The 11,662-nt window shown below is 41.2% G+C and overlaps 3 protein-coding genes across 7 annotated transcripts in view; 1 reads left to right on the forward strand and 2 right to left on the reverse strand.

Annotated features, from left to right (window-relative positions):
• gba2 (glucosidase, beta (bile acid) 2) overlaps positions 1-2,992 on the reverse strand; it is a 19,200-nt gene extending 16,208 nt beyond the window's left edge. Inside the window, exons 1-2 of the mRNA XM_005750448.1 lie at positions 2,576-2,992; positions 1,783-2,449 (exon numbers count right to left, since the gene is read on the reverse strand). Of these exons, the coding sequence (XP_005750505.1) occupies positions 1,783-1,976 (194 nt within the window). The 5' untranslated portion in view covers positions 1,977-2,449; positions 2,576-2,992. The remainder of the gene's footprint in view (positions 1-1,782; positions 2,450-2,575) is intronic.
• Positions 2,993-3,435: 443 nt separating this feature from the next.
• On the forward strand, positions 3,436-8,752 carry rgp1 (GP1 homolog, RAB6A GEF complex partner 1). Of its 5 annotated transcripts, none has more exons than XM_005750449.1 (9): positions 3,436-3,638; positions 3,833-3,948; positions 4,852-4,985; positions 5,302-5,385; positions 5,574-5,723; positions 6,068-6,214; positions 6,482-6,609; positions 6,732-6,909; positions 8,329-8,752. In XM_005750449.1, exons 2-9 carry the CDS (start codon positions 3,833-3,835, stop codon positions 8,550-8,552), a joined length of 1,161 nt encoding a protein of 386 aa, XP_005750506.1. In that variant the 5' UTR covers positions 3,436-3,638; the 3' UTR covers positions 8,553-8,752. The 5 variants fall into 5 exon arrangements, with proteins under 5 accessions (XP_005750506.1, XP_005750510.1, XP_005750507.1 ...); XM_005750450.1 differs by lacking the exon at positions 3,436-3,638 and adding an exon at positions 4,178-4,270 and having other exon boundaries at positions 3,882-3,948; XM_005750451.1 differs by lacking the exon at positions 3,436-3,638 and adding an exon at positions 4,183-4,270 and having other exon boundaries at positions 3,882-3,948.
• Positions 8,753-8,825: 73 nt separating this feature from the next.
• Positions 8,826-10,559, reverse strand: msmp1 (microseminoprotein, prostate associated 1). Its single transcript, XM_005750454.1, has 3 exons — positions 10,448-10,559; positions 10,214-10,322; positions 8,826-9,452 (listed from the first exon to the last, which is right to left on the reverse strand). The coding sequence occupies exons 1-3, from the start codon at positions 10,548-10,550 to the stop codon at positions 9,260-9,262; spliced, it is 405 nt and encodes a 134-aa protein (XP_005750511.1). The 5' UTR covers positions 10,551-10,559; the 3' UTR covers positions 8,826-9,259.
• Positions 10,560-11,662: the final 1,103 nt, after the last annotated feature.

The raw sequence follows: 11,662 nt of genomic DNA on the forward strand, positions 1-11,662 counted from the left end.
TAGACTCAAGGACAGCTTTTACAACAGGGCAATAGCCCTGATCAATGTAAATAGCTGACCTGACTGGATACCTCCCTGGACTTTTTTAGGGGGGAGGTAACAATGTTTAAAACAATAACAATAATATTTATATTTATAACAAGGTGCAATAATAATTAATGTGCAATAATAAAAGTGTGCAATACACATACACTTATTCTTCTTTTTTATACTAAGTTAATATACTGTGTTGTGTTGTTTGTTGCGTTGTGATGTGTCATATCGTGTCGTGTTGTGTTATATGTAGTGCCGACGTAGGACAGTTTTTCCAATTTCATTGTACTACTGTACTATGTATGACTGTGCAATGACAATAAAGAGTTATCTTATCTTATCTTATCTAACAGTGGGGAGAAAAAACTCTTTTCTTTATCAGGAAGAAACCTCGGGCAGAGCCAAGCTCAGGGAGGGGCAACCATCTGCGGTTATTGTTTGCAGTCAGGTGAGCTATATGAATACATTTTAATTGAATTACAAACAACACTTGTGCAGCATTAAAATAGGAAACAGACCAGAATTATTGTTAAGGTTTCAGCCACAGAGAGCTTTCTACTTGCTGTGAGGAAGATCCTGTGCAACAGCAGAACTGCTGTGCATGACAGTGTAGTTCCAAACAATAACTTCAGAGCAGAGTTCAAACCAGAGGTAGAACAATGGTCTATCAATACAGCTCCAGTCAGGGTGAAAAGGATTTGTTAAACCATGTTATTTGAAGCTACAGCAGGGTAGGCCATTGTCAGGATTTTGTTATTCTGTACAAAAGCAAACAATGGCCAGACTCTGGTGCAGATCTATGAATGCAGACCAGTCTGTGAACCTCAACCTAAGCTGTGTGAGCTCAAACGGGCATCTTTTCCACAGTGAGTCTGAAAAACAGTCCACTGTGTCACACAGTGTGCCAATTAAGTTGTAGGGAAACTAGCTAGCTTTTCTTTTCTTTCCCAAGTCAAGGAGCAGTCCTAATGACTGGTGAGCCTCGCAGAGTCACTCTGACAGACACGTACTCCTTCGTCAAGGCACATTGTCAGGATTTAAACAGTACCACAGCTGGCTGTACAGTCCACTAAAGCTGCAGAATGTACTACTTTGCATCTCAGATATCAGCAGGTTTCAGAAAAAACAGTCACTACAGGCGTTGAAGGCCAGGCTGGATATTTCTCTCTAGGTGGAGGCAACATTAAGAGCATTAAGCTCATGTTTGTGGGATGGTGAATGCTTAACCTCACTCGCTGCCTTTATTGCTGCAGAGGTTTTAAAGTCAAAGAGCCATAAATGACATGCACTTTGAACTTGGCACTGACCTGGAACCAGAGTTGACAGACCATAGGAAAAGAGGTTTAACTACTATATTTATTAACACAGGAAACCCTTAGAACATTTTGCATTACTGCTTAACTTGTATGTATTGCAACAAAAAAGTTCAACTTATGTAAATAAGATTTTTGTGAGCATCATTTGGGATTTTGCTCCAGAGTAAACTAAACTGATGGGCTGGGAGCACTGCAGAAGAAACTAAAAAAAATGGACTCCTGCAGCTGGCCGTCTTGATGTAACATTTTCAGGTCAACACTGCACTTGCAGGCTTGCGCTCAGGTGTGATCTGAGAAACGTGACACTATAGTCTGATGCCTCCCATGGCTCTCCACCATGTTAACATGAATATTGTAAAGTGAATAGTAAAAAGGCTGGCTGCATTGAGGTGTAACATGAAGCAGGCAGGGTGTGCTGAGAAAAAGATCTAACCTGACTCCAAGGCCGATATGCCCCCAGATGTTGGCCAGAGAGACGTCTTTTGCTTGAAAGGGCTTTCTCTTCTCCTTGAACTCGTGCGCCAGACAGATACGCCAACCTTCCTTGGGCACATTGTATCCCATTTCCTTGGAGACATACCTGCTCATGAGGTCTGCTGTGGATTTCTCACTCCACTCTGAAGTCATTTTGCAGACTTTTAAACAATGACAATGAAACTTCAGGTCTTGAAACACTTACAAGCAGGGAGTTGCTAACAACTATTGTAGCCAGAGCCAACTTACAGTGCCCTCACCACGGACCAAAACCACTAATGTGGTAGTCAGTCACAAGTTTCAGGAGTAATAAAAGCGCCGGTGTCATTCCAGTGGGTTAAACCTGTTCTCCACTGATAAGCTCTTAAGGCTTGCTCAATGAATGAATCCAAATTTAAGTTGGAAGTTCCTGTGCCATTCTTTAGTTGTAGCATTCATCCAGTCTTTTCATATCCTCATGGGCGTCTTGATGCAACCCCCACCCTTTGATTTCTGTTTTGGTCGACCCCCTCCCCACCCACTCCTCAGCACTGAGTCCGGATGTGAATACGCAGCTGTCAGCACCGACGGATGGGTGGATGGATAGCTGACGGCGAAATACCAGCAGAATTTTTTAGCCGGAACACCTAAGAACAGAACAAAAAGCAATGGTTAAAATGCGGCAATCACATTTACACTGTGCACATTCAGGGGGCCAACATCAAGTAACAGCCGGTTAGCTGCAAAGCTGAAAACACACAATATAATCGCACCTTAAACGGTGACCACGGAACGCCTCTTTGCTTTAAAGCCGTGCAACAGAATGCGACTTTACAAGTTAGCCCGCTTCTAAGAGCAAGAGACGCATAAAAATGAGTTTGAAAATGCCAGAGGGATAGCGTTATCCATATCCAGACTCGAGCGGATCTCAGTGAAGTGCCTGTAGCTTCTGCTAGCTCGGCGCCCAGTATGCAAAACCTTTTTGCCTGTCATAGATATCGAGAAACCTTTGCCCCTTTCGTTGTCTATCAGGCATCAATGTTCTCAAGCCACGTTCTGATAGCGCCCCTTTTAATAAACTCGATAGCGCCAAGCTTCAATCAGAGCACTAACTTTTTATTAGATCTAACAGAGGAAGCGTTAACTGTTACGATTACACGGAGTAATAAATAGCAGTTAATAATGCCTGACAAAGCTGACTCTGGGTATAGTAGGGGAACGAGAGTGCAAGCCAAAAAAAAAAAGCCTCCGGTGGAGACCATACCATTTAGACGGAAAAGGGGGAGTGGAGTCATTCTGGTCTTCAACTATTCATTTAAGTTCTACTTGACACTGTATGCATGGTATAATATGAATATGAAATTCAACGGAATATTCAAAATTTTTGTCTGTCTTAATTTAAAACTTTCAACATAAATTCTACAAATCAAAGATTCTTTGTAATCACTGAGTTTACCCCTTCCGTATATGCTACCATAGCAACATCACACACTCGCTTACTATATTTTTTAATATATCCAAATTTTAAATAACGTATTATTTTAAAGGTGATCTTAAAATATCGTACGAAAGGAAAAATATATGTATATATATTCTTATATGTTATTAATCTTATTTCCATTTCCCGTTGTTCGTGATTGGTAAAACAGCACCGGAAACAGAATGTCTACGTATTTTTTTTGTTTACTGTAGCCAGCTGGAATGCTAGCTAAGTAAGCTATGCTCGGATTGGCATGAATTGAGAAATTTGGTATACTTTTATTCAAGAAGTGTATTTAGGTTTCTTCGGGGATAACATTGCGTATTTGCTTTGCCGCAGTGTCGCGTGAAGTGAAGGTATGTGATAAACTTGTCCTTAAAACTACAGTCATTAGCAAAGAGGGCCAACAAGTGAAATTCATACTGGCTGTATGTAGGTCAAACTGTAACGACAAAAAAAAGTACATCAGATAGAACTGCAATGTGCTCACGATATTATCGTTTACGTTTTTCATTTTCTAACGTAGCGTTGTCGGTTCGTAACGTTATAGATGATCGAGGTTGTGGCCTCTATGGCCCGAGGCTCAGTGTTTCTGGCCGGGGAGCTCATGGAGTGTCTTGTAACTTTCACCAACCCGATATCTCATCTTTCCACCTCGGCGAGCAGGTACGATTTTACAAGTTTGCTCCTTGTTCAATGAGATTGAAAATAAGGGAATATCAGCCATGTGTTATTCTTTGTTTTGACTGTCGTGTGTTAATATGCGGGCTTTTAATTAGAGTAGGTTTTGTTTTGGCAAGATTTACAGAAAAGGATTCTTAATAATAACACGTTTCTGATATCCTGCTGTTAGAATATTTTGTAATCTAAATGATTTCTTTGTTTCCTTGGGAAGTATAGAGAAGGTTAGAAGGATTTACACGTCTTCTGGAAGGATCTAGAAAAAGCGTGCGATGGTGGTGAAATATATGAGGACAGCAAAACAGTGGTGAGGTGTGCAGTAGGAGAGACAGATGGATTCAAGGTAGGGGTAGGATTACAACAGGGATCTTCTCTGTGCCCCTTCTTATTTGCAGTGGTGTTGGTCAGGCAAGAGTCCCTGAGTACTGAGGTGGTGGTATGCACTGGAGGGAAGAAGAATGAAAGTCAGTAGAAGCAAGACAAAATGCATGTGTGTGAATGAGAGGGAGACAGATGGAAAAGTGAACATTTAAGGAGACAGGTGAGTGAAGGAGCTTAAATTCCTGGGATCAACCATCCACCCAGGCAGGTGGAAAAGAGGAAGACCTTAGAGGAGATTCATGGATGTAGTGAAGGAGGAGGGTTGGGTTAACAGAGGATGCTGGAGATGGGGTGAGGTGGCGGCGGGTGATCCACTGTGGTAACCTGTAAACGGAGCAGCTAAAACAGGAAGGAGTTGGCTTTTTTATTTCACTTCTTTTAACACAGTTATTAGGATTTATATGGTGTCTTGTGACCTGGTGTTGTTGGTAGACTGTAACACAGAGGACACTGAAATAATTGTACCCTTGTGTAAGCCTTGTTGTCTGATTCTGATTTTTGTTCCAGTGAGATGCTGGCATGGGCCAGTGCCCAGATCCACTGTCAGTTTCATGCAAGTGAGAACAGAGTAGCCTTGCCGGCTCAGGGCAACAAACAGGATGTTCAGGCTGAGAGCGAGACTGTGCTCATCCCAAGCAGAGGTAAGAAATAAAATATGAAATCTAAGACTGGCAGAAATAGTATAAACTTATCTAGGTTTCCCCAATCTTATAAACAGTACATTTGCATAATGACACCACTTCAGTGGATGTATGGGTCATACATCCAACTGCCTTACAGCCATGCAAGGTTCACAAGGTGAATTTAAAAAAGAACATCCCCAATACTGGATAAATTTGCTGCTGTGTCTGCTAACAAGTCTTCACACACAATGAAAAGTAGCAACATATTAGTAGCCTTTTTTCCATAGCTTTCTTAGTGTGTAATACATTTAACATCTCCTGCTTTGTTCTCCAGGAGAACGAGGGCAGTGTGTGCTGGACACTCCTCCTAAGATATTATTCTGTGACCTGCGCCTGGACCCTGGAGAGAGTAAAACATGTACATGTCTTTACATTTGTGGAAAAAAGTTAACAATAATGTGAAGTGAAATATCTACACTGCTGTTAAAGAATGAAACACTTAACACAATAATGATGAGGTTTCTAGATGGTTTCCCATACATAGCATTATTTCATTTGTGTGTGTGAGACTCAGACAGTCTGGCAAACATTGTCATTCTTTTACAGACTCATACAGTGAGGTTGTTCCCATTGATGGGCCTCCCAGTTTCCGTGGTCAGGCGGTGAAGTACGTCTACAAACTGACCATTGGCTGTCAAAGGGTCAACTCGCCCATCAAGCTACTTCGTGTTCCCTTTAGAGTGTTGGTTCTGCAAGGTGAATGGACTTTTGACCGACTCTGGCTTTCATTTTACAGTTGTAGCCACAGAGAAACAGGGGTTGAAAGATCTTTGCTTCAGCTGTAGTATAATATTAGAACGACAGCAAAACCAGAGAAGTATTGGCAAAAAAAATACTGTGGATATAAACTTTTGTTGTGGTCTCTTAACCAGGCATGTAGATTTTCATTTTTCTCTGGACAGCAAAAAGAGTCTGATTATGTCACAGTTACCAGAGCTCTTTGCTTTATAGAAAGTACTTAAAACGTTGCCAAGAAAATTGACTTTAAAAAATGAGAATCTTTTATCTGATGTTGGTGTTTTTTGCATGTACCCACATAGGCATGCCAGAGCCTCCATTTCCCCAGGATGAAGAGGTTTGCCCCTCCAACCCTTTCCTGGAGGAAGAGGAAGTGAGCCGCAGGGACTCTCGGCCTTTGGAGAGAGCACTGGACATGTTAATGGTCACCACCTCGAGGCGCTACCCCCGTGAGTCAGATTCTCTGCCCTTCTGCTCTTTGCTGGAGTTTAAACTCTAGTTTGTGCAAATTGTTTTTAACGTAAGCGTCACCCCTTTTTTCTTTGGGGATATTTTGACAAATTAAACTGTTTTCCTCACTATTTTAGTTGTTACATTCACATAAGCGTGTACATCTATAAAATGGTGGCTTCATTCGGTACCTGAAAGGCAAAAATAAAAGCAGCAGATTCTTTTTGTGTCTCCACATCTGATGTGTGTGTCTTTGTTTTTTCCAGATATGTTTAATATCACCAACATGCGTGGGAAAGTAGCAAAGTTCTGCATCTTTAAGACTGTTTACAGACTCGGGGAGGACATCATCGGCACGTTTAACTTTTCAGAGGGAGACATTCCCTGCCTGCAGGTGTGTTTGCTCTACAATTTTCATACGATGCACTTTCCAATTCAGTCACCCTTTGAATTTTCTCTAAAGCCTCGTGTGTGTGTGTGTGTGTGTGTGTGTGTGTGTGTGTGTGTGTGTTTCAGTATTCAGTGAGCCTTCAGAGTGAGGAGGAGATCCAGCAGCAGTACCAGCGTAGACCAGGACAAACTCCCAGTGTGACTGGACACGGGCGACATCTGGAGTCTTGCCTCCACACGGCCTTCAGCCACTTCTCTCTTCCCATACCCCTGAATGTCACGCCGGGTTTCAGCAGAGACATTGGTAAGTCACTCAAGCTGAATTATGTCTGACTCACGGCTCAATCATATCTCAACAATTACTTGTAGATCAGTGTCATACAAACTAAGTAGGCATAGTTCATCAATTGCCTATATAAGCTAAGCACAATTCCAGGTTCCTACTATCATTAGTTTTCTGATGAATGGCAGGATGTTTTTAGATGTTTTCCTTGCATACATTTTCAGAAGGCATCTAAAAATGACATAATCTTGAAAAGTCCTTCAAACTTTTCTGAGTGTCTGTACTATGGCTCCATATAGACTCTCAGTAGTGTGGATGAAGTTCAGATAGAATGAATGTCCTATTGCTGACAGCAGATTCTGCAGCACAGGCCTGTAGAAACATAGTTTTGCAGGTAGAGGACTTAGATATTGTAGCTTCTCATATGCAAGGCACAAAATATGGTTCAAAATAAGTAAAGGATTTCATAAATACATTGCAGCTGTGACTACAATCTAGCTTGCCATCGCCAGTGTGTGAATGTGTGTGTGAATGAGTGAATGACTGAATGTAGTGTGAAGCGCTTTGGGGTCCTTAGGGACTAGAAAAGCGCTATACAAATGCAGGCCAAGGATTTCATAAATATTAAAGTTTGAATAAGAAAGTTTCATCTAAATCGCATACGATATTCCCCTGGTATGACACCACATAAACCCATATTAACCTCTTTCAGAAAGCGTGAGTTTGTGTTAGCCATATCAAATAGATGTTCTCCATCATTTTCGTATGTAGTTTTCAAAATATTCATATTTATGTATGACAGCCAAAGATTATAATAAATTCTAATACTTGTAAAATTTAATGTTTTTAAGATAAAGGGGCTAAACTTCACCCAATGCTTCTTACTTACTTCTCACTCATAATTTGTAGCAGATGTTCCAAGGCAGTATTTTAACGTTTTTATTAAAGTACCGGCCAGGCTTCCCAGATGAAGTGTGAGTTTTCATCCATTATTTGATGGAGTGCAGGATAAAATGATCAGTTGTTATGCACGATGCACATTTTGTTTCTGAACCAAAACAACACCCTGTGTAAGCTGGGCTGAGTCATAATCGGGCTGATGCTGTGTAGTCTGAACCTGGATAATGACAATATCAATTACACGTAAACTCAATGTGCTAACCACAGAAGAGAAGGACACAAAAACCAGTGTGGGTTTACAGTGCCTTAAGGCAGTGACTAAATTTTAATAAAAATGATTCACACCTATTAATATGGAAAGTTTTACAAGCATGTGGGTGACGACCATTCCTTATTTTTCCTTGTGGCTGCACACTAAGAAATGTAGGAATGTGCCGGCAAAAAGGACACGACCGGGAACATCTACACATAAACCTAGGTACTTTTCATAGAATGTATATGAAAAGAAAATTACTTACTCCGGCTCTTTTGTTTATTTAGTGACCCTGAGGTGGCGCCTGCACTTTGAATTCGTTACTGCCCGGGAGCCTATGGAACCGCCCACTGTCCTGCAGAACCAATCAGAGGTCACAGTGTGGGCTGGGGCGGAGCATGTGGATGTGGACACCTTCAGCTGGAATCTACCGATCAAAGTCCTGCCCACCAACCCGGCTTTGGCTTCCTATGTGTCCCAGTTTACAGGGACCAACACCATTACCATTTAACGTGTGTGTGTGTGTGTGTGTGTGTGTGTGTGTGTGTGTGTGTGTGTGTGTGTGTGTGTGTGTGTGTGTGTGTGTGAGAGAGATGTAGATGCACATTTCAAGAACAAAGACTCTCCTCCGATGGTTAATCAGAGCTTTTTCTTTCATCTGGAGCAAAACGCTCAATCAAGATGTAAGAGAAAATTAAAAGCGTGACTTAAGTCTCTGTCATTTCTTCATGTAAACAACACTTTTATTTGGAGGTTAAATGAGTTACAGCAGCAAACAGGTCAAACTGAACAGACATTTATATTAAAGTACATTTATATATTTACAGAATGTCATCAGTGGGTTAATTAAAGATAGCAGTTGGATTAATATCAGGATCTTTGAACAAAGAAACACTTAACGGTTTGATGTTATTTAGCATTTTAAAATCCTGTAAACTTAAAAGGAGTTTCATAAGAAGCTCAGCTGGGATTAGACAAGTTGCTAACTGATATAAGCGTAAACAGAAATTGAAATGCTTCTAAAGCAGGCAGGGACCTATATTTTCTACATCTGTTAAGACTTCAAATTATTTTGTGTAAATTGCTGCACATTTGCTTAAAAATTGCTAAGCATCATATTCCCTACATGAATAATTCATATACTGAAGATGAGTAATGGTTATGGATATCTAACTGTAATGAGTATCGGCTCCATGGGCAGGCAGAGTGGCGGCAGAGTTACTCAGTGCTAGTTGCGTTCCAGCCTTCGAGATGCTGCTGCAGCTGAAGCGATCCATGGCTCGGGTCCTTGTTCGCTTGACCCGGGGAGCAGGGCAGGCGGGGGTCAGCTGACTGGACTAGAGACACTTTGCAGGTCACTTGCTCCACCTGCACTTCACACCATGCGGGGAAATCCACCGGCCGATGCACTCTGGGCAGTAATTAAGAGGAAGGTAAAGCGTGTCAAACCTTCTTTGCACTTCTCACTTCACGCTTTAAAATGTAAACTTTTTCAGAATCAGAATCTCATTTTTATTGTTATTTTTGCCAAAAGCACAACGATATTATATGCGGTCCCATTCAGTACAAAGAAAGCAATCTAAGTACTCATAAAATACAAAAATAAAGAGTTTCTAACAAAGTATAGAGTAAAAATAGAATCTAAAAACATAGATATGTACATATCTATGTGTGTTTGAGTCAGAGATTGCACAGGTTAGTGACATTCTTGCTACAGCCCTGGAATATTTTTTGGGTACCCACAAAAAACTCTAAACACTTTGTCAAATCTGAATATTTTTATGTGCCCAAATGAAAACATGTAATTTTTTTTATTGAAAAAAAAAAAGAAGCTTATAAAAGTTGTGATAAAATGTAATTAGAAACATTAAATATTACCATATTTGGCTTCTAAAGCATTACCTAAAATATTTAAAAGTATCTGCAAAGTAAGGCGCAGCCACCTGTGATTTACAATAGTAACACTAGAATAATATCAGTAAAAAAAACCCACACAGACAAGATTCCTGCAGACTAACAACATTTGTGGCCACTTTCTTTATTCTTAAGCAAAATATCTGGTGAAACTGCTGTTCCACCATGAAAACAAAGTCACTCAGTCTCTTTAAACCATGCGGTTTAGAAACTGTTGGCATCTGGACACCAAATCACACCGTCTGTTTGTGTACTCACGTCTCACAGCAACCGACCCCAACAGGGTGCAGACAGGTGCATTGCATGCAAGCGTTGTCCATCCAGGTTTCACCCAGTGAGTAGTGCCTCCCCTCGTACACACACAGAGCTGGACGAACACATGGTGGGGGGAAGAGCTCAAAATAATACATTTTTTTATAAACTGATGGGGGTTTTTTTAAAGGTAAATGTTTGGGTTTATTTTAAAAAGGGTTATAAAGAATTGGATCTCACCTCTGGAGCTGAAGTGGCACTCCATGGGTGCAGCAGAGCCACCGCTGGTCCACAGAAGAAACCCTACGGCTCCAAGCAACAAGTGAACCCTGGAGAGCTCCATCTTTATCACGTCTGGTCAGCTTGTGATTCCTCTTCTCCTTTTCTTCCCTCATTTATATGCTTTGAGGATTCATGACCATGGCGTGGAGGTGTGGCTTGCACCGTCATGTGGCCCACAGACTTGGCTGTGGAGAGTGTCAGCGGTGCCATCCGTTGGGAATGAGGAGGTGGAGGTGTTGTGTAGAGGGGAGGGTAAAGTTGTATCTTGGCACGCTTTTGGCACTCTGGAGATCTCCTCGATGCGCTTCAGCAGGCATGAACCTCCGAAGTGTTAGAAACAATGACACATCCACGCGGTGACTAAGAGAGGGAAGGGTAGCAGAGAGGTGAGATGGAGGGCAGAGAGAGAGAAAGAGAGGTTACGTCCAAGGAGAGAAGGAGGTGGAGAGAGAGGGCGATGGAAATGTAAAACATGATTCATCATCATTCAGCCTCCCTCTTGGTTTTTGTGAGGATCACCGCACAGCCCCATAAAATGTGCCGAATATAAATTTTAAATATATAATCATGATTCTGCGAGGTGCTTTCAGCTCTGGCAGCTACATATGTCCATAGTGTCCATATGCCACAACTGTGTGTCGTTAAATGCGGTCTTCTCTCTCCATGGTTGTTCTGCTTTTGAATGGTTCTTCCTGTTATAAGGAAGTTTTTCCTTCCCACTTTCACCAAACTGCTTGCTTTTCGGGAATTCTTTGATTCTTGGGGTTTTCTCTCTCATGTGGTGAGGTGTTTACACTCCAATCTAAAAAGCGCTTTCAGGTGATTGTTTTGTGAACTGCTACCATACAAATGAAATTCAATACTGAAAGGAGTCTAAATGTAATTAAATTAAAAGGGAAGGAATGAATTGTCAGATGTGGGAACAACATATGTGAATGTAGATCAAGGGCTTTTGTAGATTTAGATTTCTTTTAACCTGATGTAAACACTTACATGGGACTTTGGATGATAACATATTTCCTGCTATATGATGGAAGTATGTTTGGGGAGTGTTTAAAAATCAAAAGACTCCGAGAGACCAGGAGTTTAATGAGCCTAAGGCACAATTCCAGCTTCAGTATCAATAAATGATGGATACTGAAAGCTAAATGAGAAAGACGTACACATTTCTTT

Source organism: Pundamilia nyererei, unplaced genomic scaffold (assembly GCF_000239375.1).
Source record: "Pundamilia nyererei isolate P.nyererei 1_Seehausen unplaced genomic scaffold, PunNye1.0 scaffold00275, whole genome shotgun sequence".
Classification (NCBI taxonomy): domain Eukaryota; kingdom Metazoa; phylum Chordata; class Actinopteri; order Cichliformes; family Cichlidae; genus Pundamilia; species Pundamilia nyererei.

Coding starts and splice junctions, on each gene's coding strand:
- rgp1 (XM_005750449.1), top strand. CDS start 3,833: ATGATCGAGGTTGTGGCCTCTATGGCCCGAGGCTCAGTGTTTCTGGCC. Junction 5,724..6,067: donor TAGAGTGTTGGTTCTGCAAG/GTGAATGGACTT, acceptor GTACCCACATAG/GCATGCCAGAGCCTCCATTT. Junction 6,910..8,328: donor GGGTTTCAGCAGAGACATTG/GTAAGTCACTCA, acceptor TTGTTTATTTAG/TGACCCTGAGGTGGCGCCTG.
- msmp1 (XM_005750454.1), bottom strand. CDS start 10,550: ATGGAGCTCTCCAGGGTTCACTTGTTGCTTGGAGCCGTAGGGTTTCTT. Junction 10,323..10,447: donor GTGCCACTTCAGCTCCAGAG/GTGAGATCCAAT, acceptor GTGTTCGTCCAG/CTCTGTGTGTGTACGAGGGG. Junction 9,453..10,213: donor GGGGTCGGTTGCTGTGAGAC/GTGAGTACACAA, acceptor ATTACTGCCCAG/AGTGCATCGGCCGGTGGATT.